Source organism: Chenopodium album, chromosome 16, assembly GCF_948465745.1.
Source record: "Chenopodium album chromosome 16, dcCheAlbu1.1, whole genome shotgun sequence".
Classification (NCBI taxonomy): domain Eukaryota; kingdom Viridiplantae; phylum Streptophyta; class Magnoliopsida; order Caryophyllales; family Amaranthaceae; genus Chenopodium; species Chenopodium album.
In genome coordinates, this window is record NC_137849.1 from 50,307,854 (window position 1) to 50,328,919 (window position 21,066).

At 31.2% G+C, this 21,066-nt stretch overlaps 2 protein-coding genes across 2 annotated transcripts in view; both read right to left on the minus strand.

Moving 5' to 3' along the window:
- LOC145585853 (uncharacterized) overlaps nucleotides 1-21,066 on the minus strand; it is an 88,487-nt gene that overhangs the window by 30,036 nt on the left and 37,385 nt on the right. The window lies entirely within an intron of this gene.
- LOC145586914 (protein NRT1/ PTR FAMILY 5.10-like) lies at nucleotides 10,094-15,657 on the minus strand. Its single transcript, XM_081643877.1, has 4 exons — nucleotides 15,455-15,657; nucleotides 15,128-15,345; nucleotides 11,923-12,470; nucleotides 10,094-11,208 (listed from the first exon to the last, which is right to left on the minus strand). The coding sequence occupies exons 1-4, from the start codon at nucleotides 15,636-15,638 to the stop codon at nucleotides 10,392-10,394; spliced, it is 1,767 nt and encodes a 588-aa protein (XP_081500003.1). The 5' UTR covers nucleotides 15,639-15,657; the 3' UTR covers nucleotides 10,094-10,391.

Consider the following 21,066-nt stretch of genomic DNA (forward strand, 5'->3'; position numbering starts at 1 on the left):
ACATTCAATTGAAGAGTGATATCGACACTATTCATTGATGTCGGGAGATCAGATCATCACCCCGTACTTTCTCGTTTTTCCATTGCCTGCATGGAGTCGAACAAGGTAGGTTTAGTATAGATAGCTTTCATTTTCTAGTTATGTACATACACAAATAAAAACAAGGTTTAATTTGGTCTTCATAAGTGCTTGTACATCTTAATATAACATCTAAGTAACAGTACTTGTTAGAGACACCCACAATTAAAGTGGCGGAAATGTAGTTTGGCTGAAATCTTAATGGGTAGACTTGAGACTTCAATTCTTCCCCTGACCTCTCAATGCTTCATAAAATATCTTTATTTCCTTTTAACCCTAGAACTTCTAACAAAAGATAGTGAAAGAAAATTTAATATGTAAACTAACTACTACACATTCAATATTCCCTACTTGTTTCTTTGCTTTGCCCCAAAAATGGATTGCTGCTGATTGAATTTATGCTCTTTCCTAGCTAACCCTCAAATGATATTAAATATATGCAACCATACCTTTTCACGTAAACATTATCACATATTGATGTGTAAGGTGTCTTACAAATTACAATTGTGATATACCCTGCGTCAGTCACACACACCTTATATACCGACTTATTTAGGTTGTACAATGTTCATGTTGAGTATAGTATGTGCATTTTTTTTTATGACGTTGTTATCTTAATTTAAACAACGAACATGTAAATTATATGTGTTACACTTACACAGTTACACATGTTAGCTAGCTTAGTCTCTAGGCTATTATGAACCTGTAATAATAATATATGTATCAATATATGATCGAATATATTAATTGGAGTATTATTCAATCAAGGGCAATTGTAAATAGCTATTTGTCCTCGTAAAATTTATGGGTCGGATTAAAATCAATGTCTTATTCCATGACCTACCTTTTAATAACCACGTTAATTTCGTCAAATGGGTGACAATATGTAATATGGTAGTGTACTTGACCCAAATTTGGTCCCTTTCTTAGGAGGTTTCCAATCAACCAAACCCCAACTCACCAGTAGGGCAGTATATAGGCAATATATATAGCAAAACAAACAAACAAAAAATTTTTGTTACGAGAATTAAGGGTTAGTTAGAATTTTAATAAGTTAAAAGATACTCCTTTGTCTCATAATGTAGTGTGCCTAGTCGAATTTTTCTTACGAGAATTAAGGGTAGTGAAAATTATGCAATATTTCTTAAAAGTAAGGATCGATCTACAATATAGATCAAATTCAACAAAGCATCAAGAGCAATTAAGATGATATCTCCAAATATGAATTAATTTTAATTATTATTCATTATTACTTATTAATGGTAAACAATATGTTTACAATTTTACATGTACTACAATGTAGAAAATAGGTCCAATGCATTCAAAAATTTCAATTTAACAATGAACATTATTATAATCACAACGGGATAATAAAAGCGATTAAGGCTTGATAATCTATTTGCTTAAAAAAAAAAAACAAAAAAACAAAGAGGCTTTATATAAGAAATATTATAATTTCATGATTTTCATACAAGAGAAATTTTAATCAGCATTATCAAAGTAAAGGATGCAACCATCAGTTGGTGCCAAGCAACAGTTGAAATAAATAGCTTTTGATTTTTTCCCTATAAATAGATAATCATGCATGCATTGTGTGTGCCGCCTCTAAACTTGTAGCGATAATACGATTGACTTTTTCCCTATAAAAAATAAGATTAACTCCACCTTGAAGTTATTTTTTTTCAATAGTTTTGGGTATTTTTCACCCAACAAGAAGGAAAATTCCTGTTTGTTACACTTTCCTTGAATGTCGTCCCTGATATTACTCAACTAACATTGTTGAAGCCTTGAATTGGGGTATTTTAAATTTGCATTACCAAAAAAGAAATATATTCCTGAAAATACTAATTTGATTCTGTAAAATTAAAAATGGTTGAGGTTCGTGTTGCTAATGTGGAAGACAGTTTTGACTTTTGAGAGTGATGATGCTGAGTATGCTTGGTATGGCGACGAAAACGTGAAGATGAACAAGTTGTGGTCATTCTTGTGTTATAGCAATAGCGAGATATTGTTTAAAACTACAATGTGCCTTATGTTTACATTTGTTACACTCTTAATTTTGGGTGTACTTTATTTAAATCTGATATGGAACGTAGGAGGTCATGTGAGGATCATGAACAAGATAGCGCGACAGAATGATACAAGTAAGATTAATGAGAATAATATTTTGCTAGTGCATTGCATACGTGAATACGGCAATCATTTACATGATCTTGGTTGGAAGATAGTGTTACCATCATCCACATATGAATATCAGTTTCATGTTGAAATTAGAGATGATCGTTGCAATGTGGTTCAGTGCTATATGAGATGGAACGGAGAGCCCAAAGTTGGGATTATTGTGCTATGGAACATCTATACTATTTGGGACCAATTTGGATGGTCTTCCTCTGGTGAAACAACTTATTCCAACAATAACAATAAGTACAAGTTTGTTAGGGCTGTTTTTTCTAATAGGTAACTCATTCATTGATGCTTATTTATTTATTTTTTTTTCCCTATTATATGTATCAATATATGAATGCATCTAATTGAATGTAAGAATTATCAATATATGAATGCATCTAATTGAATGTAAGAATTAACATCTAAATTATATTAACTAGCTATTATTCAATCAACGGTAAGTGTAAGCTACCAGTCCTCAAATTTAAGGGTTCAATTAAAATCAATGTCTTATTCCATGACCTAACTTTTTTAATAACCACGTGAAATTCGTTGAATGGGTGAAATTATGTAATATGGTAATGTACTTGACCCGAAGTTGGTCCCTTTCTTTGGAGGTTTCAATCAACCAAACCCCAACTCACCAGTAGGGCAGTAGGCAATATAGCAAAACAAATAAACAAAAAGAAACAATTTGATAGAGAATTTTGTTGTTCTAATGGTTTCCATTCAAGTTATTAGAATCTCTTCATAAATTCCTAATAATTATTTTAGACACGTTCTAATCACTAAAGTTTATTTGCTCTGAGTTATTACTGATGTTAATGGAACATTATGTCAACATTTTATTTTTTTTTAAGAGATGCACGATTTGTATCATCTATCTTCTCTTTTTTTTTTTTTTTTTTTTTTTTTTTTTTTATTCGGTAAATCGATAACATTTTTAATTTAATATCAAAATATGTAATTATCTCCACACATCAAATCATCCCTTTCATTCTTGCTAAATCTTTAAAAAAATGTACTGGTCACTTTCAATTATAGAATTCGTAATACAAAATATTTGGTAGCAGTCACAATTGTCAAAAATTACACGTACATCACATTGAATGTTTGAAAACTAGAAGTTGATATAGTTATTATAATTATGAGAAGAAAAAAAAGTATTATCATCGTTTTTTTAGTTGACACTTTTCTTTATCACGCTTTTTAGTACATAATTTACATTGAGACGATTTAAGTAAGACCTCATATTACTATAATTTATCGTAGTTATAAATCACGGACAGTTTTCAAATGGCTACAATAAAATTGTGGCCATTGTAACTGAGTGAATCACAACCCTCCAATTAATAAAATTCATCATATCCATCCGTTTAGTTGACTTTAAAATACATTTTATCCAAAAAAAATGAGATAAAAAAAATTTTCTCTCTTAAAAAAAAAAAAAAAGAGAGATAAAAATAATTTAGCTTTTTTAATACTTGAAAATTTGATCTAAGGATGAAATTTCTAATTTATTTTATTGATGATTAATATTTTTTTAATCTTTAATGGCAATTGATTGTTTTCTTGAAAATTAGAGACAAATCTCACAATTTTTCATCATCTTCTTTATTCCTCGATTTTTCTGGTTTTCTTTTATGGAGGATGATTCATTATTTGATAAATTTGATGCAAAATCTATGGACCTTGTAATATATATAATGCCGTAGATTGGGTGTATTGTTAATAAACTATAATCAAATGCTGATTTTTAATGGAGATGGGAGATTTCTTTAAACTTAGAAATTACAAGTAAATGCATTAATGGTGGCAAAGTTCAGTTTTTTGTTTTAGAAACTGTATAACTGTTTTTTTTTTATTTTTTTATTTTTATTTCTTATTAAAAATTAAAGTCAATTGATGAATGGACAAGATTGAACATTTAAAATAAAGGGTCAAGATTAGAACTAATTACAATAGCTACAATTTTATTGTAGCCATTGAATAGTCACAAAACCTAACAAAGTGTAATTTGTGAATAATACATAAGTCAAGGTGTGTCAACTTAAAAACTAGAGGAAGTAATTAAGATAATTATGAGTGTCGCTATAATATCACTAGTTTAATGGTTAAAAAGCAAGCAACTTTTCTCACTACTTTTGTGATAGTTTAACCATACTTACCACGGAGTACAGATATTCATATACTTAGTAGTTGTAGTTGATAGTAGGTTAAATTACGTCAAAGTTATAACATTGTGCACGATTTCTTGACTAACTAATTAGTAAAGATAAATATATCCACACGCAATGTACGTCCTTAATTGCGAAAAATCTACCAAGGATGAACCTCTAATGAAAGGAACCCTTCATTATTTTACACTAACTACACATTGGGTTATGGCTTAGGGTTAATCAAATTAAGACACTTTGTACAATGTACATACATTATCCTTACTTCAACATTTGTACAATTATATAAGCTAGAAAATTAATTTATACGGAGTAGATATTATTCGTACATAAGATAAGAGAGAGAGTATATATGAAGTAGGGTAAAGTTTTGGGTGAGACGGACTCACGTGAGTCCACTATCATGTTTTTGGTGTTGCGGGCCTCGCGATCGGGTTTAGTTAGCCCGCGCCTTTTTATTGGACTTTTGTTATTGAGCCCGGTCTCACGTGAGTCCGGTCTCACGCAAAACCTTTTGATGAAGTAGACTTACAACGATTTGTTATAAATCAAGGATAACTTAACTTGGTGTAATGTAGGCTATAAGAGACACAATGAGGAGCAATAAGACTTAATTGGACATGCTAACATGTTACTGTATCCCTCTCTTGGTCCACTAGTTCCATAGAAATAGAATGATAAATCTTGTCTTGCCTTATTCCATTTTCTTATTTTATACCAAGTATATATATCATGGTTTCAACAAAGTTGAACAATTGAAGAAAAATAACTAGATTTTTTTTTTATTATTTTTTTTATTTTTTTTATGTAGAATATTTATTATTTTGAGAATTAATTCCTTGGAGAATTCATTATTATTCTTTTAATTTTCTATCTAATTAAGCTAGAATCATAAGACAAATCTCATCTCCTTAGAAAACTTTGAAAGATAAGCAAATTTTAAGTGCCTAAAATAAATTATATATACCTTCATCACCTTATATATATATATATATATATATATATATATATATATATATATATATATATATATATATATATATATATATGTCATGATGAATTAATTGAATCCTCCCAATTACATCTGTAAATCATTATATACGAAGTAGTACCTAATCTTATGACGTAACACAATCCAATTCAAATATAAAATTGGCTGTAAATTCAATTATTTCTTTCATTCTTGATTTGTGCAAATAAATTAATGTGCCTTTTTTTAAAATATATATATATATATATATATGATTCTATATATTTTTATCTTAATAGTTGACAAATAATGAAAAAATGCTAATCAACTTTGGCTGTCAATGAAGATAATTGTGGTTTCTTTGTATCAAAGTATAAGCTAGCTTGGTATATATTATTGAATTGAAGGATGTGTTATTAAAAATAAAAAATAAAAAAACCTATATTTCTTCAATTATATATTTTTTTCCATTTAAAAATATTTTGTTCAATTTGTAGCTCCTAAATCTTGTACAAAGTTGCATGAATTAGTGGAATTTATGCGTGCCGACATGTATTCTTTTTTTCTCTTGTTTTCCTACTTAGATATATAATTCAAGTTCAATTACCAACATAATCACTTATTAATATAATAATATTGAATAATTAGATGGTCTAATATTTAATTTATCATTATCATTTGCATAAAATAATGTATATAAGTGTAGACCTGGTCTGTATATATAGGCCAGGGGCTACCCAGGTGTTGGAGTTGCTCATTGTAATTTACAGATCAAAGGTTGCTGGCAAGTGCCAATTAAGCCAGCTTATTGTACGTATATTCCTACCTTTTTTATATTAACCTAACTTCTATTCTAAGAAACTCCAATTTATCAAGTAAGTTTGTATTAATTGTATAAGTACTGGTAGTAATACAATAATAATTGTGGGTTAGAAAAGGTTTAATTTGATAATAAGTGAGGTATCCACATAGATTGTTGGCAAGGTAAAGCCAAATTTATATTCTTTCGAAGTTTACACGTAAATTCGAATAAAACATGATACCGTACAAAGTTTATAGGGCGTGTAATATGATAACTTTTTCTAAACATACTAATATAGTATACGTGACTATTATATTTCGTTAGGGATGTACATAAATGTGCACTATTGTGTAGATGCTCGCTTAAAGCTGATGACTTGATGCATTAGGCTGTGCAGGATTTGCATTGCTTGAGTGGCAAAATCATAGAGCATGAACAGCTAAACATCACTGCTAATTTAAAGGACAAATTCAACAAACTTTGTTATTGTTTAATTTATAATCAATTAACCTATACTAAAAGCAAATCCTTCCATGACACTTGTCATTACCTTGTGAAAAATTTTCCCGCCTTTTTCGCTTATCTTTTTTTTTTTTTTTTTTTTTTTTTTTTTTTTTTTTTTTTGTGCAAAATCTTAAAGTAAACTATTTATACCTTGTATAATTTCTTACCAGTTTGACAATCATATTCCATATATACTCAAATTGAATATTTTTGAATATCTTTTATATACTTTATATTTTGAAATATATAATTGTCAAAATTATTTAACAATCGTGCATTGCACGGGATTTTAACCTAGTATAATATAATATAGAATCTGAATGAATGACTCAAAAGACTTTTTTTGAGGAGGCTGATTGAATTGCCCAAGTATTATACATGATTCAGTACGTTGTTTACAGTTAATAGTCTTGTAATATTGGCGTATATATATACAATTATAAAATAGTTGACAAAAACAAAAGAAATTCTTATTATTTCGTATATACTATACTATGTACCTAAAACGGCAACAAAGTTAAGAGATTATATACTTTGATTTTATTTTATAGTATAATGAAAGATTAGGGAAAAGAATGTTCTGTTCAAATTTTCAATAATAGTAAGATTATGTTAAATTTGTATCAACCAATGATTGCGCAACGCTTTATTGTGTTTGTGATGACAGGTAAGATCTTACTGTCACAGAAATACATGTTCTACTAACTTACATGATTAACTTATTCAATCTTCATTCAACTAATTTCTACCAACCAGACAAATTTATTTGTTATTTTTAGGTCAAAGTTCAAACAATATCATAATATGATGGCATTGTTATTTGTGATCGATGGTTTGAGTAAGATTCTATCATACACCGAGTGTACAGAAATAAGTATGTAAGTGTAAATACGCTATGCATTGATAAATTGTATGACTAAGTGTAAAGATAGACATGTATGTCGAGTTCACATTTAGGCACTAAGTACATTATGGTAGATTAGATTTAAGAAATTTGAAGATCATGCTTTTGAAATGGACAACTAGATCATATATATTATATACAGCTCAAGATGAAGGGGATCGTGCTTAAAAGTACAGTGTTTGACAGTGTTGCAACTTGCTGAATGTACAAAGAATGTTGACATATAAATTTAAGTATTTATGATAAACTTTTGGTTGGCCCAAATTGATCCAATTTGAACTTGATTCAATTGTATATTGATCTTGATGATACACTGAAAATTGCTCCACTAAAATCCAATTTAAAGGGTACTAAGCAATCATCATGACCATTTTAATTAAGATACTAAGATTGATTGGGTCTAACAAAGGCCCTGGATTTCTAAATAAACATCATCCTTGAACAATGAAGAAATGTTAAAAGACATGTTAATCTAGTGATTGTTGTCGTTTGCTTTCGAGGTCCTCAACAACGAGGAGAAAATCTCCTACCATACCCGACTCTGGTTACAACAATATAAGCTTAATTTACAATTGTATAACAAAAAGGGCTAACCAGCTTATATAAGTTCGCCATTTGACATTTAAAAACTCACTTTTTCATAGTAGTAATTGGTTTTATCACCATTCAAATATCAAAGGTAATTCAGTTTAACAGTCAACACCTATGCAAAGCATAAGCAGTTAAGCACACTGCAGAGAGTACACACCCTCTACTTGAACACTTTAATCAATTTCCATCCAGAGGATCCTCTTAGATGATCCGTGAATCGAATCAATAACTCCAACCCTACATGTTTTTCTTTCAAACTACCATCATATATTGTCAAAAAATCACATAATACCACTATACTACAACAGTATTTGCCTTGAGATGTTTGTTTTCTCAAAGTATTCTATCCTTGCTCCAACTAGGAAACCAAGTCATTAACATAAAGTAGTCTATGTGATTCACTTTTTCTCAATCACCCTATTCCTCCTCATCAATAACCACAAAATCAATCAACAAGAAATCACACTTCTAAACTAGTTATTAGAATGGCCACATACTTACAAGTTACAACTACAATTTAACGCCATTTAGTTTTCTTTAATTTGCTGTTAAGCTCACTAAATTGAAGATCAACAAGAGGACATGGTACCCAGTACAGTAGATTATAAGAATCGTACTGTGGTTCACCTGAATTGACTCCTCAAGGTGTGGTGACGGGGACTAGGGAAGACTCCCCTCGGTGCAGGGACATAGTACCAAGTGTACAAAATCAGCTGTCCTACGGCAAGTATAGCCCCAGCAGAATTGCAAACCTTCACATTAAAAAAAGTGAGATTAAACAAATTTATAAAAGGGAGGAAAAAAAAAAGAGAATAATAAACATACCAATAATACCCAGAATTGCATGAAGATCACCATACATTACCATTTTTGTTTAGCTTCTACAAAAGATGTTCGAGTTTTAAGGGGCAATTTATACGGTAGTACTAGAGTAAAAGACTCAAAAGAAATTATGATTGATTAAAAATATATCGTACTGTATAAACTATAAATCAACTTTAATTTTGTGTTTTATTCGTGTTCCGATTCGAAGTCTCTATTTGGACCTTAGGGGTCCTAATCGAGCCCAGACTATTGTTAGCTATAATTAGGGGTGTTCAAAAATCGGCCCACACCGATAACATCTTAAATAAAAATCTAATTTTTCGGTATTTTATGAGTCTCATTCAATATACCGGAGTATATAAAGAAATAAAGCAAACATTTTCACGTAATTTGTTAATTTATAAGTAATTTTACGTAATTTGGTAATACTCAACTATAATAATGATGCATTAAACAAGCTTAAATTTAAAATAAACATTCTTTGTACATTCAGCAAGTTATATAAGAAAAGTTGCAACACACTATAATCATAATGTACAAAGAATGATTACCTGTGAATTCGACCCTACTTCCTTATCTATCTATTTTTTGAACTTGATCCAATTGTATATTGATCTTGATGATACACTGAAAATTGCTACACTAAAACCCAATTTAAAGGGTACTAAGCAATCATCATGACCATTTTAATTAAGATACTGGATCCAAGATTGATTGGGTCTAACAAAGGCCCTGGATTTCTAAATAAACATCATCCTTGAACAATGAAGAAATATTAAAAGAAATGTTAATCCGGTGATTGTTGTCGTTTGCTTTCGAGGTCCTCAACAACGAAGAGAAAACCTCCTACCATAACTGACTGGTTACAACAATGTAAGCTTAAATTACAATTTAAATACGTATAACAAAAAGGGCTAACCAGCTTATATAAATTCGCCATTTGACATTCTGTAATAGGAAAATAAGTTCAAATAAGAGCTAATGTATTAGGTTTATGAAAAGTGCAAGTATGATGCAATTCTGCCAACGAGAGCACGGAACAGATATCGGTAATGCTGTAATGACCCAGAACAAAGTATACAAAAGTATAAAACTATATTACACTGTCATTAACCGAACCAAAAATTGAGACTATACATTTACAAAGATCTTGAATACAAGGTAATCAAAAACTATAAAGAGCATTAATCAGGGGAAGCAACCAATCTCATCCTCTTTTTCTTTCTTTAGGCCTCCTCGGAAGCTCATAATAGAATATAGTATAACAGGCTATATGATACATTACAGAAGTGATGGGTTTAGAACTAAGGATCTTATACTTAAAGTCTAACCCTTAAGTCTTACAATTTGCTAACTAGACTTTCTACTATCATATTATATAGTCATTTTCCTATTATATATGTAAGACTTTGCAAAATACGCAAAAAGAGTAATTTCTATGACACTGAATCCAGCAAGTAGGCAATAGAAATAATCAAGATGACCTCGGTTGAGGTTGCTTGAAAACCAACTGTCTTGCCCATTGCTGCCAGTTATTTTATCGATGATGGAGACCATGAAGCTGCTCAAAAGGCTACCCGTCCCAAACACACTCAAATAGAGCGAAAGACCCACACTTCTCAGCTCGGTAGGAACTTGGTCGTAGAAAAACTCCTGCAAGCCAACCATAGTGAAAACATCTGAAATACCAAATAGCACATACTGAGGGACCAGCCACCATACGCTCATCGGGACTGTAATGTTTGGCATATCAACCAAGCTGTGTTCTAGAGCAGTTTCAAGACGTTTCCTCTCAACTACAGCTGCAATTACCATTGAGACGGCGGAAATAAACATCCCAGTCCCTATTCTTTGTAGCATTGTTAATCCAGCAGGTTTCTCGGTATAAGTTCTTGCTATAGGAACTATAATACGATCATAGATGGGAATAAAAAGAACAACAGAGAGGCTTATAAAGGACTGCAATGAAGCAGGGGGAACAGAAAAGTTAGATCCTAATGATCTATCCATGGTAAGACCTTGTTTGGTAAAAAAAGTTGAGGATTGTGAAAAGACGATAGCATATACAATGCTGGTTGCCCAAACAGGGAACAGTCTCAGTACTGCCTTTGCCTCTTCCACCTCGCTCTTACAACAAGCTTTACCATCCTCATCAGAACTACTAGTAGCAACAAGAGCTTTGTCCAAGAACCTGTTAAGAGAATACAAAAAGTCTTGATAAACGTAGATTTCTAGTAAAAAGAAGGTGCTAGGGCACGTTAGATTATGAACTAGCAAAAGTGACTGTAATTGATAATGATTTCGAATTAATGCCTTTTTCATCAGAACCACCATTTAAGATAGAACTTGGGTTGCTGATCTATAAATGTAGATAAATAGAGAAAGAGCAAAAAAAGGTGCCAGGTGCCACCCATCACAATGAAATAGTGCCAACTCCTCACCCTCTATTCCCCTGATTGAAAAAAAGAACAGGCTTGCAGAGCTGATGAAGTATAGTAGCCCTGGATGATTATAAGTAAAATTATATGCCACAGATTGTAGCCGGTTTTGGTAATTGGCCTAGGCTGAATTGCATCTTTAGACCCTTAATCTGGCTTAAAGCCATTTGGGCAGAATTTTTGGGCCAAAAAAGGTGTCTGGCAAATATCCAATGCTGAAATGGACCATACTGTTTGCCCTATGATTAGCCTTAGGACATAGCAAAGGAGAGGAGCCAAGCATAAAAAAAAGTGCAAGCTCACAACTTTCTCCCTCAAGGCCTCGACCAAATAAGAAAACCACACCCCAAGTATCTGTACTCAACTACTCATTACCACTTTGATGGTTACTAGACTAATTACCAAAAAAAGTCTACATTAATACCATGAATAGCAAGATGTAGCAATAGCAAGAAATATATCATTACCGAAATTGTTCAGAGCCTTGGGAAGGAAAGAATCCCTGAACCTCTTCTTCAACATCAATTGCTGACTGTTTTATACGCCAATTCCTTGCTGCTGTGGCAAACACTCTTCCAATCCTCACAAATGCACTTCGCTCTTCACTTGAGATTACATACCTATAGGTCTGACTCCCAAGCAAAAATATCACCAAAGCAATTGTCATAATGATGCAAGGAATCCCAAATCCAAGGCCCCAACCAACATTATCCTGAATGTAGTTTAAGACGGAGATTACTAGCAATGGACCAAGACACATGCCCAAGTACCACCAATTGAAGAATGAACTTTTGGCTTTGCTCTCCTGGGGATCTTGTCCGTCAAACTGGTCAGCTCCAAAAGCTTGGACACAAGGCTTATGACCAGATTGCCCAATGGCCACAAGATATAGAGAGAAAAATATTGAAATTGTTTGGAAAGGAACTGAATCAGACAACATGGCAGTTCTGGTCTTCAGGCTGTTCGCTCCACTGTTGAAGGGCAGCACAGCTGAAAGAGTTAACAAGCCCAGCCCCTATCAAATGAAAACATTGGATTAGAATTGAAAAATCTCACACAAGTACGAAACAAGCAACAACTTTTACCAATAAAAGGAGAAGAAATACAAGCAGATAATGTAACAAAAACCAGTTTGCATCTCTTCAGCAGGGCAACTGAAAAGAAGTGATATTCTCACATTTTAAAAAAATAGACTTGCTCCGGAAGAAGATAACAAGTAAAAGCTTTTACTTAAAGCAAGAGCATCATCCTTTTGACACTGTATTACTGGACAGTAAGTGTATTGCAGATGTACTATCATCAGAAAAACTTTGAAGGCCAAAAAGTTAACAATATGCATTGCCTGATTACCTCTTCAATCAGGGTCATCAGAAGTGATTGAAGTTCAGAAGGGATGCCCAGACATGCGTTAAAGAAAGCATGTGGTTGGGGCAGCAACCGGCCTAACCGCTACTGAACCTCAAGTTAACTGTTTAGCTTTTTGTCAAAACAGGTCAAATTTGGCCAAGCCCATTAAACAACTCAGGAAATGAGCAATAAACAGAAAAGGCATTGAATATAAAGCCACTTACATACGCGAAACAGGATAAATCTGTATCTATTATTTTAATGCGCATACTTCATATTAAAATGACCAACACAGTTGAAATCTGTTGGGGATTTTCTAGTAAACAAGTGTCACAAAGAAATGGAAATGAAATTATTGGTAAAACCTTCGAGGCGTGAACGGGATCACTTTCCCAAAAGTATAATTCCGACCCTATACTACAACTGGGTATCACGGAAATTACTCGGGAGATACAACGAAGAACAATTACAATAACTTGTAGGATTATTGCAATTCAATGTATAAAAGTGTTTGTGATTTTGTGAAAATGAACAACTGATAATAATTCTCTATGCCAAAGTGATAAGATAAAAATTATATTTCATCTCTCAACCTCCATTCATCATATGAGAAGTTTCTCATATATATAAGATAGTAGTATGCCACTACATTTTCCAAACGTAGCAATGCATAAAGTTATGCATTAAACAATGTATTAATACATACATTAAACAATGCATTAAGACATGCATAAAGTAACAATGCATTGACTTCCAAATGTTATCAAGTGATATTAAACTGAAACAATGCATTAATATATGTCTTAAACAATGTATTAAGACATGCATTAAACAATGCATTAGTCATCAATTGAAACATAAGCTATTATGCATTAAGTAACGTAATTGCCACACTAATACAAGAGATATCAAAACCTTATGTAGCGGTTGCAACATAATTAGTGACGAATCAGCCACTATCTTCCTTTCTCTTGATTAGTTAAACACTACTACCATAATCATATGTTGTCTAAGTCATGACACCTTAACCAAATAACTTATACTTAACATAACATGAATAATAATCAACTAAATACTCTAAATTCTCCAACAAAATCAACATAGAGAAGTTTTTCAATGCTGCTTCTTATTGTAAGTGGTAAACATTCTATTTAAATATTATCTCCTCTTATGTTGTTGCAATGTAGTAGGGCAGTTGATGAATTATTAACCTAGGATCTAACAGGCTTAAGTGGAGCACCCCCCCCCCCCCCCCCACACACACACACACACACCAGCAACTTCTAAGAATTGGGGTGGTGCTGGAAGTCTGATACAACCAAGTTTCCCAGACAGATTTAAGATCCAAGGTTTCTGACATGGCCCATGTAACTGACCTCACCAGGTGATACAAATAAGAATATATTTTGTCTTGTCTAACTAGTAGCATATAACAAACACTATATTATCAATCATCATGGGCACAAGCCTTTTGATTTCAATTACTTATATGAGCCAACTATCACTCAACACACCCCAAAATAAGGCTCAACAAAAATGCGGGGTAACCAATACCAAAATCAAAAGCGATAAGCTTGTATGCAAGAGAGACAATCATCATAACTTGTCTACCATATTGGACCTGTCATCCATAATTCAAAAATAAAGGGCTAGAACTCTGAGTTCAAAATCATTCAATTCATCTATCACAAGGTTGAAGGTTGCATAGGATAACGTTGTCTTAGTATAGGTTATATTACGAAAGTCAAAGATATTCGGCCTTACTTTTTTTTTTTTTTTTTAGGCAATATTCGGCCTTACTTGCAAAGGTGAAAAACTGTTTCCATTGTATCCTTGTTTAATTCGCACAAAATGACACACTATTTCACAACAAACAGGAAGCATAGCATGGTTTAGGTGGGCAATTAGGACGGACACGAACATCCAAAATTAACTAAAGCACTTTTAATTAAATCAAGTCAATACTCAATAAAAACAAGATTCTAACCAAATCCAGAAAATAACATCATGGTGATAATACCCATGATGGCATCAACTTTAATAAAGGTTTACACCCCCAACTACTTTTAAAAAAAATCCAAATTAGTTGATATTGTCATTCATAAAACAATTTCCTATTATTCATACTCGTAATCAATAAAAACATTCAACACAACAAACTTTGCTACAAATATCAACTAATTATATGACTACTCAAAGTATACTCATGGACATGTATTATATTACCCAAAAGATCAGCTCCCAAAATCAATCCAACAAAACTGCTGAAAAAAAAAAAATCAATCTAACAAATACTTCTGCAGATTAGAATAAAGAAAGACTAACCAAGATGTAAATGAAGGAAGCTACAACAATGGTGCGATATCGACCCAGAAAAGAATCGGCAATAATCGCACCAATTACAGGGAAAAGCGACCCAAATCCACTCCAAGCATTGACATTTGCTGCTGCAGTAGCTGTTGACTGGCCTAACGGTCCAGTTAAATAGCTAATCAAATTCGATGTGATACCATAATAAGCAATTCTCTCTGCAACCTCCACCCCTACAAAATTAACAAAAAAACCCAGAAAATTTACGTAAAATTCACTTCGAAGAAGTTGATAAATAATTGATTTTGATGAAATTGGAAATGGGTTTGTTGATTGACAAACCAATGATGAAAGAAGCGGATCTCCAACGACCATGTTTGGATCGAATTGCGGGGCAGCCTTTGTAGTCGACAGCGCCATCGACGGTATCTTCTTGCAAGGGTAGAAATGGAGTTTGAGCGTCAGTTGCAGAAGAAGATACAGTTATGGCGGGCGCCATTTTCTCTCTCCTCTCCTCAGCCACCATCTGGGTAAACTGAAGAGATTTAATATCTCATTTTTGGTCAAGTAGCAGAGTAACCCAACATTGACCATTGCTTCTTATTTTTTTTTATTTCTTTTACTTTTTTTAAACTAGAACATTAATTTTATACCTAGCTAAAAGTAAAAATATTAAATTAAAATTAATATTAATTACATTGATCGACGCAATTGTCATGCTTCTTCGAATTAATACTCCATCTGTTTCATAATGTTAGTTTCATACGAACTACGTAATATATTATTTTGGGCATTTTAAAAAGATTTATTCATATTGAATATATTTCATTTTTAACTTGATTTTTTTGGAATTAATTGGTTGTGGATTGATGACATAACTCCAAGTAAGGAAATCTTTATCTTAAATTATGCATGACTTGTACTTTTCTAATAAAAAAATCAAAAAAGTTAAATAAGGTAAACTAAGGGTATGTTCACATTTACTTAATTTTAGTTCAGTTCAGTTCAGTTCAGTTCAACTCCAATCAGTTTAGTTTAACTCCAATCAGTTCAGTTCAGCTCTAATCAGTTCAGTTCAGTTCCTAATTTCCCTCTCTCATAAAATATTTATTTCAGCTCAATTCAGCTCCAATCAATTCAATTCAGTTCAATTCCAATCAGTTCAGTTTAGTTAAGTTCAGCTCAGTTCAATAAATGTGAACAGACCCTAATTATGAATTATATAGTACTTTAATGTTAGATTCCAAATATATTTCTTTTTTTTTTTATTTTATGTAATTGATTCCATATGAGACTAACATTATGAAACGGAGGGAGTACCATTTTAAATAATATTTTTAAATGCTTATTCAACGCCCTTAGGACGTTCGTTAGCAAGATCCTTATAAAATACTTTTCATTACTATTTAATTAACGCATTTGTTTATTGGATTAACAGGCTCTTACATTTATTAATATAGAATTTAGATTTCATAGGCTCTCACTTTAACCCCTTAAAGGCTAATTTTTAATTTGTTGTTGGTTTAAATTTTATTTTAGCTAGTTTTATGCCCAGGCGATGTCAAGATGGTTGATGAAATTTTAATATAAACTTTTTGGCTTGCATGTTCATTAATCCATTTTGATAATGCATGATATTTAGACATACGATATTCTATCACTTATTTAAAATAGTGTATTTTTTTTTTGTAGTTTTATTTGTAAATAGATATCTATGTTATTATTGACTTTGAAATTATTGTTATTGAACTTCAATTATTTTTACTGAACTGAAAGTATTTTTACCAAACCAAAATTATTTTTACTGATTAAAACTTATTTTAACTAATTCTCTATTATTGTTTTAACTAACTAAATTAAATATATTATAAATAGATCTTATTTTAAAGAACTTTTTGAAACAAATTTTATAATGGAAATAAAATCGAGTTATAGGATATTTATTAAAAGTTATGAATAATTTTGTATATATGAAATATTAGAAGTAGAGTGATAGTAAAACATTATACAACATTTTTTATCTTAAAAAATCTATCCAATAATCACTTAGTTAGCATCATATATTCATACGTGTCACCGTGATACCTATTTGTCGTCTATGTAGCGCGACACTTGGCGAAAAACTGGAATGCCAAGTGTCGTTGTCTCGTAGCCTGGTTGCGAGACCGGCTTTATTTATTAGTGATATGATATGATATGATGTGTAATTTCTTATAGATTCATGAATACATACTGTAAAAGCTAATATAATTAATATAATACATTATACTTACCTCCATTTTTTTTAGCTGACATGTATTCCATTTTAAGAAGTTTATTTTTACTTGACGCGTTTTTATATTGGGTAAGTTTTATACTTTGTTTTTTTAGTGGCCACTTGCTTTATTATTCTCTTTCTTTCTCCCCCCTTAATTGTGTGCCTAAATTAAACGTGTTAATTAAATTGTAATGGAGGAAGTAAGTTTTTTGTAAGATAAATTTTTTTTATTAGAAAAATTATAACTTTTATTTTGTGGTATAAAGGATAACTTTAAATACTTTTAAAATAATTTTAATTTCATTAAAAAGTCTTTTTGGTTCTTTTAGGATTGTGAATTAACTTTGAGTTGCTCCCACCTTTTATATTATTCTATCATGCTATATACTTGGATAACCCCTATAAATCAAGATTTTGTGCAAAGACTTTACATCTTTAATTATTACCTCCTCTGTTTTTTTAGTTGACACATTTCTATTATCACAGTTGTCAACGCATGTTTTTAACGATTAATATCTCTAATTATCAACATTGTAAAATTATAAAAAGTGGATATTAATAAAATATACATTGAAACGATTCAAATAAGATCCCATATGAATATGTTTTATCGTATCTATGAATCACAATAGCGAGTCAAAGCGTGATGTATGAATAGTGTAAAAGTCAAACGGTGTCAACTAAAAAAACGGAGGAAGTATATTGCTATAAAGATTAGGGAGTGCAAAAAAATGACTATTTGGGACATAGAGAAGGGGTAATAACCAATTCCAATGTCATAGTGTTTTTGTAATCAATATTCAATATAGTACTCCATATAACATTATAACCTCACTATAATTTTCTTTAATCAATATATTACTCTATTTTACTAAATTTCCTTATTTTATGATTGTAATTCTTGTAAATAATTTAAATTATAAAAAAAGAAAGAGGAAAATTTATTTCTTATATGCAAGAATGCGTGATATATATATATATATATAGGAAGGCTCATATAAGAACCCAATCTTATATAAGAACCAATCTTAGCCATTTATTAATTTTGATCTAACCGCTTAGAATGAGGCTCTAATAATGGCATTTTCGTAATTCAAAGAGTTAATACAATCCTTTTTATTCTCTTTCTTCGTAATTTCATGTTTCTCAATTAACTTTCTCTCTCTAAAATTCTCAGCTTTTTCTCTCTCCTCATGTTGTTCAATACTGCCGAGAAATAGTCAGATTCTTCATGAACACTTTCTCAACTCTTAGGTGATTGTAAGATTATTAATTTCATGAACAAATTTTGTTTAACAATCGATTATTGTCGCTGTTTTGGATTATTATTATTATTATTATTATTATTATTATTATTATTATTATTATTAAAAACAAAACCTACAAAGTCAATCAAATTACAAGAAATTAGTGGGGAGCCGAGATACAATTTGGGCCCCCACTCCTCTAGCTATAGCGAATCCAATCCTGTTGAAGATGTGAGCAGCTGCACGAGCACCAATATCCTGAGTCTTTGCGAACGCCTGAATCCTCTTCAGCAACGCAACAACATCCTTCTCTAATTCCCCCAAAGAAGAAAAAGAGAAAGGAAGAAACCCATAGCCAATAGCCCTGCAACGCGTGCCATACTTGTCCCGCTTCCGCTGAGCCGCAACCGACACAACACGACCAGGAACGAAGTCAGACAATCCTGATTGTGTCAATGGAGAAGACCCCGTCAAGTCAACACATACATCAAGGCTTCTGTCCCAGGAATAAATCAACACACCTGCTGGTCGAAGAGCCCCGTCATTTCCTCCCGTTAACCCAACGTTAACCTCCTTTCTCGCAGAAATCCCAGAGCGAAAACAAATATCAACAAGGGTATCACGAACAACATTGTGCCGATGTTTATTATTATTATTGCTGCGATTTTTATCCAAACATTGTGATTATTGTAACACCCCCAAATCTCCCTCCACGGAAATACTAGTATAATACGTATAATTATACCGTAGAGATAGACTTAGGCGTATTACCGCCGTGTGATTACGCAAGGCTACTCAACTTACTAACAAAACAATACTTTGCAGCGGAAACTTCAAAACTCTTCTTTATTAATAATAACTATAAATAGAAACCAATGTTATGAGTACTCAAAAATAGATACAAAGACCAAGATTCCTAACTTAGTGAAACCAATCTCGGGACTCCAATGCATAAATTATGGATTTCAACCAGAAAATAAGCAACACTGCTTATCATTACGGTAAACAGGGCGAACCAAAACAAACAAGAAGTACGGGTTAGCAAAATATGCTAAGTACGGTAAGTGCAAGATAATTAAACTCAATTTATTTGCAAACATGCTTTTGAAATCAATTCCAATAATTAATCCAATAATTCCAAACTCATGATTCAAAACCAATTCTCAATATTCAAATCCCAATAATCAATAAAACCAATTCCAATTATTTTAAAACCAATTAACCCAATTTAACCAATTCCTCTCCCAAGTGTGCACACCCCCCAAGCTAGTCTCCTTATGTTACAAGGCTATTCTTGAGGAAAGACTCGGTCATACAAAGTCCAAGGCCTTATCAATATACCAAATCCGCATAGTGGGATTACTAACATGCTTAGGCCCCGTTCTTTAGAGCTGCTCTGCTCTACTTTGCTCTGCTGAAATCTGCTCTGCTTTGCTCTGCTCTGCTCTACTTCAATCCGCTCTGCTCTGCTCTGCTCTGCCCTGCTCTCCTCTCCTTAAAATTAATACTTAATATTGAATTATTATAATAATAATGTATATTTAATAATAATAATAAATAATTAATACTTAATGATAATAATAATTAATATTTACTAATAATAATAAATAAATAATATTTAATAATAATAATAAATATTTAATAATAATAATATATAATTAATATTTAATAATAATAATATATAAATAATATTTAATAATAATAATAAATATTTAATAATAATAATATATAATTAATATTTAATAATAATAATATATAATTAATATTTAATAATAATAATAAATATTTAATAATAATATATAATTAATATTTAATAATAATAATATATAATATTTAATAATAATAATATTATTAAATATTAATATTTAATAATAAAATTTAATGATTATAATAGTAGTAGTAGTAGTAGTAGTAGTAGTAGTAGTAGTAGTAGTAGTAGTAATAATAATAATCGTAGTAATAATAGTAATAATAATAGTAATAATAATAATAATAATAATAATAATAATAATATTAATAATAATGAAATCTGCTCTGCTCTGCTCGGCTCTGCTTTGCTTTGCTCTGCTCTGCTGAAATCTGCTCTGCTCTGCTGAAATCTGCTCTGCCCAGAAGCTCAAAAGAACAGGGCCTTATAAAGCATAAATAATAAATTTAATTCAATGATTAAATAAATCCTCTTTAAATCCAATAATTCCAACCTTTAATAATAATAATTCAAACTCCCTCTTTTTTTATAAATCCAACATGCTTTCAAAATCAATCCTTTTTAAACATGAATAATAAATTGATTAATCAAACATCTTATAAAAATCAATACTCCAATTTAATTATTAAAACCAATCCTTTAAAAATACTTTTATTTCATAAACCATAATTCAAGTCAATTTAATTCAAGCAACATAAATCATTCAAACATGTTCATTCAAATCGATCACTTTCAAGGTATT

What these genes read in the sequence shown, in the direction of transcription:
- LOC145586914 (XM_081643877.1), bottom strand. Translation starts at nt 15,638, where the DNA reads ATGGTGGCTGAGGAGAGGAGAGAGAAAATGGCGCCCGCCATAACTGTA. An exon ending in CTTCCTTCATTTACATCTTG is followed by an intron (nt 12,471 to 15,127) that starts GTTAGTCTTTCT and finishes TTCATTTGATAG; the next exon opens with GGGCTGGGCTTGTTAACTCT. An exon ending in CAAGGCTCTGAACAATTTCG is followed by an intron (nt 11,209 to 11,922) that starts GTAATGATATAT and finishes TTCTCTTAACAG; the next exon opens with GTTCTTGGACAAAGCTCTTG.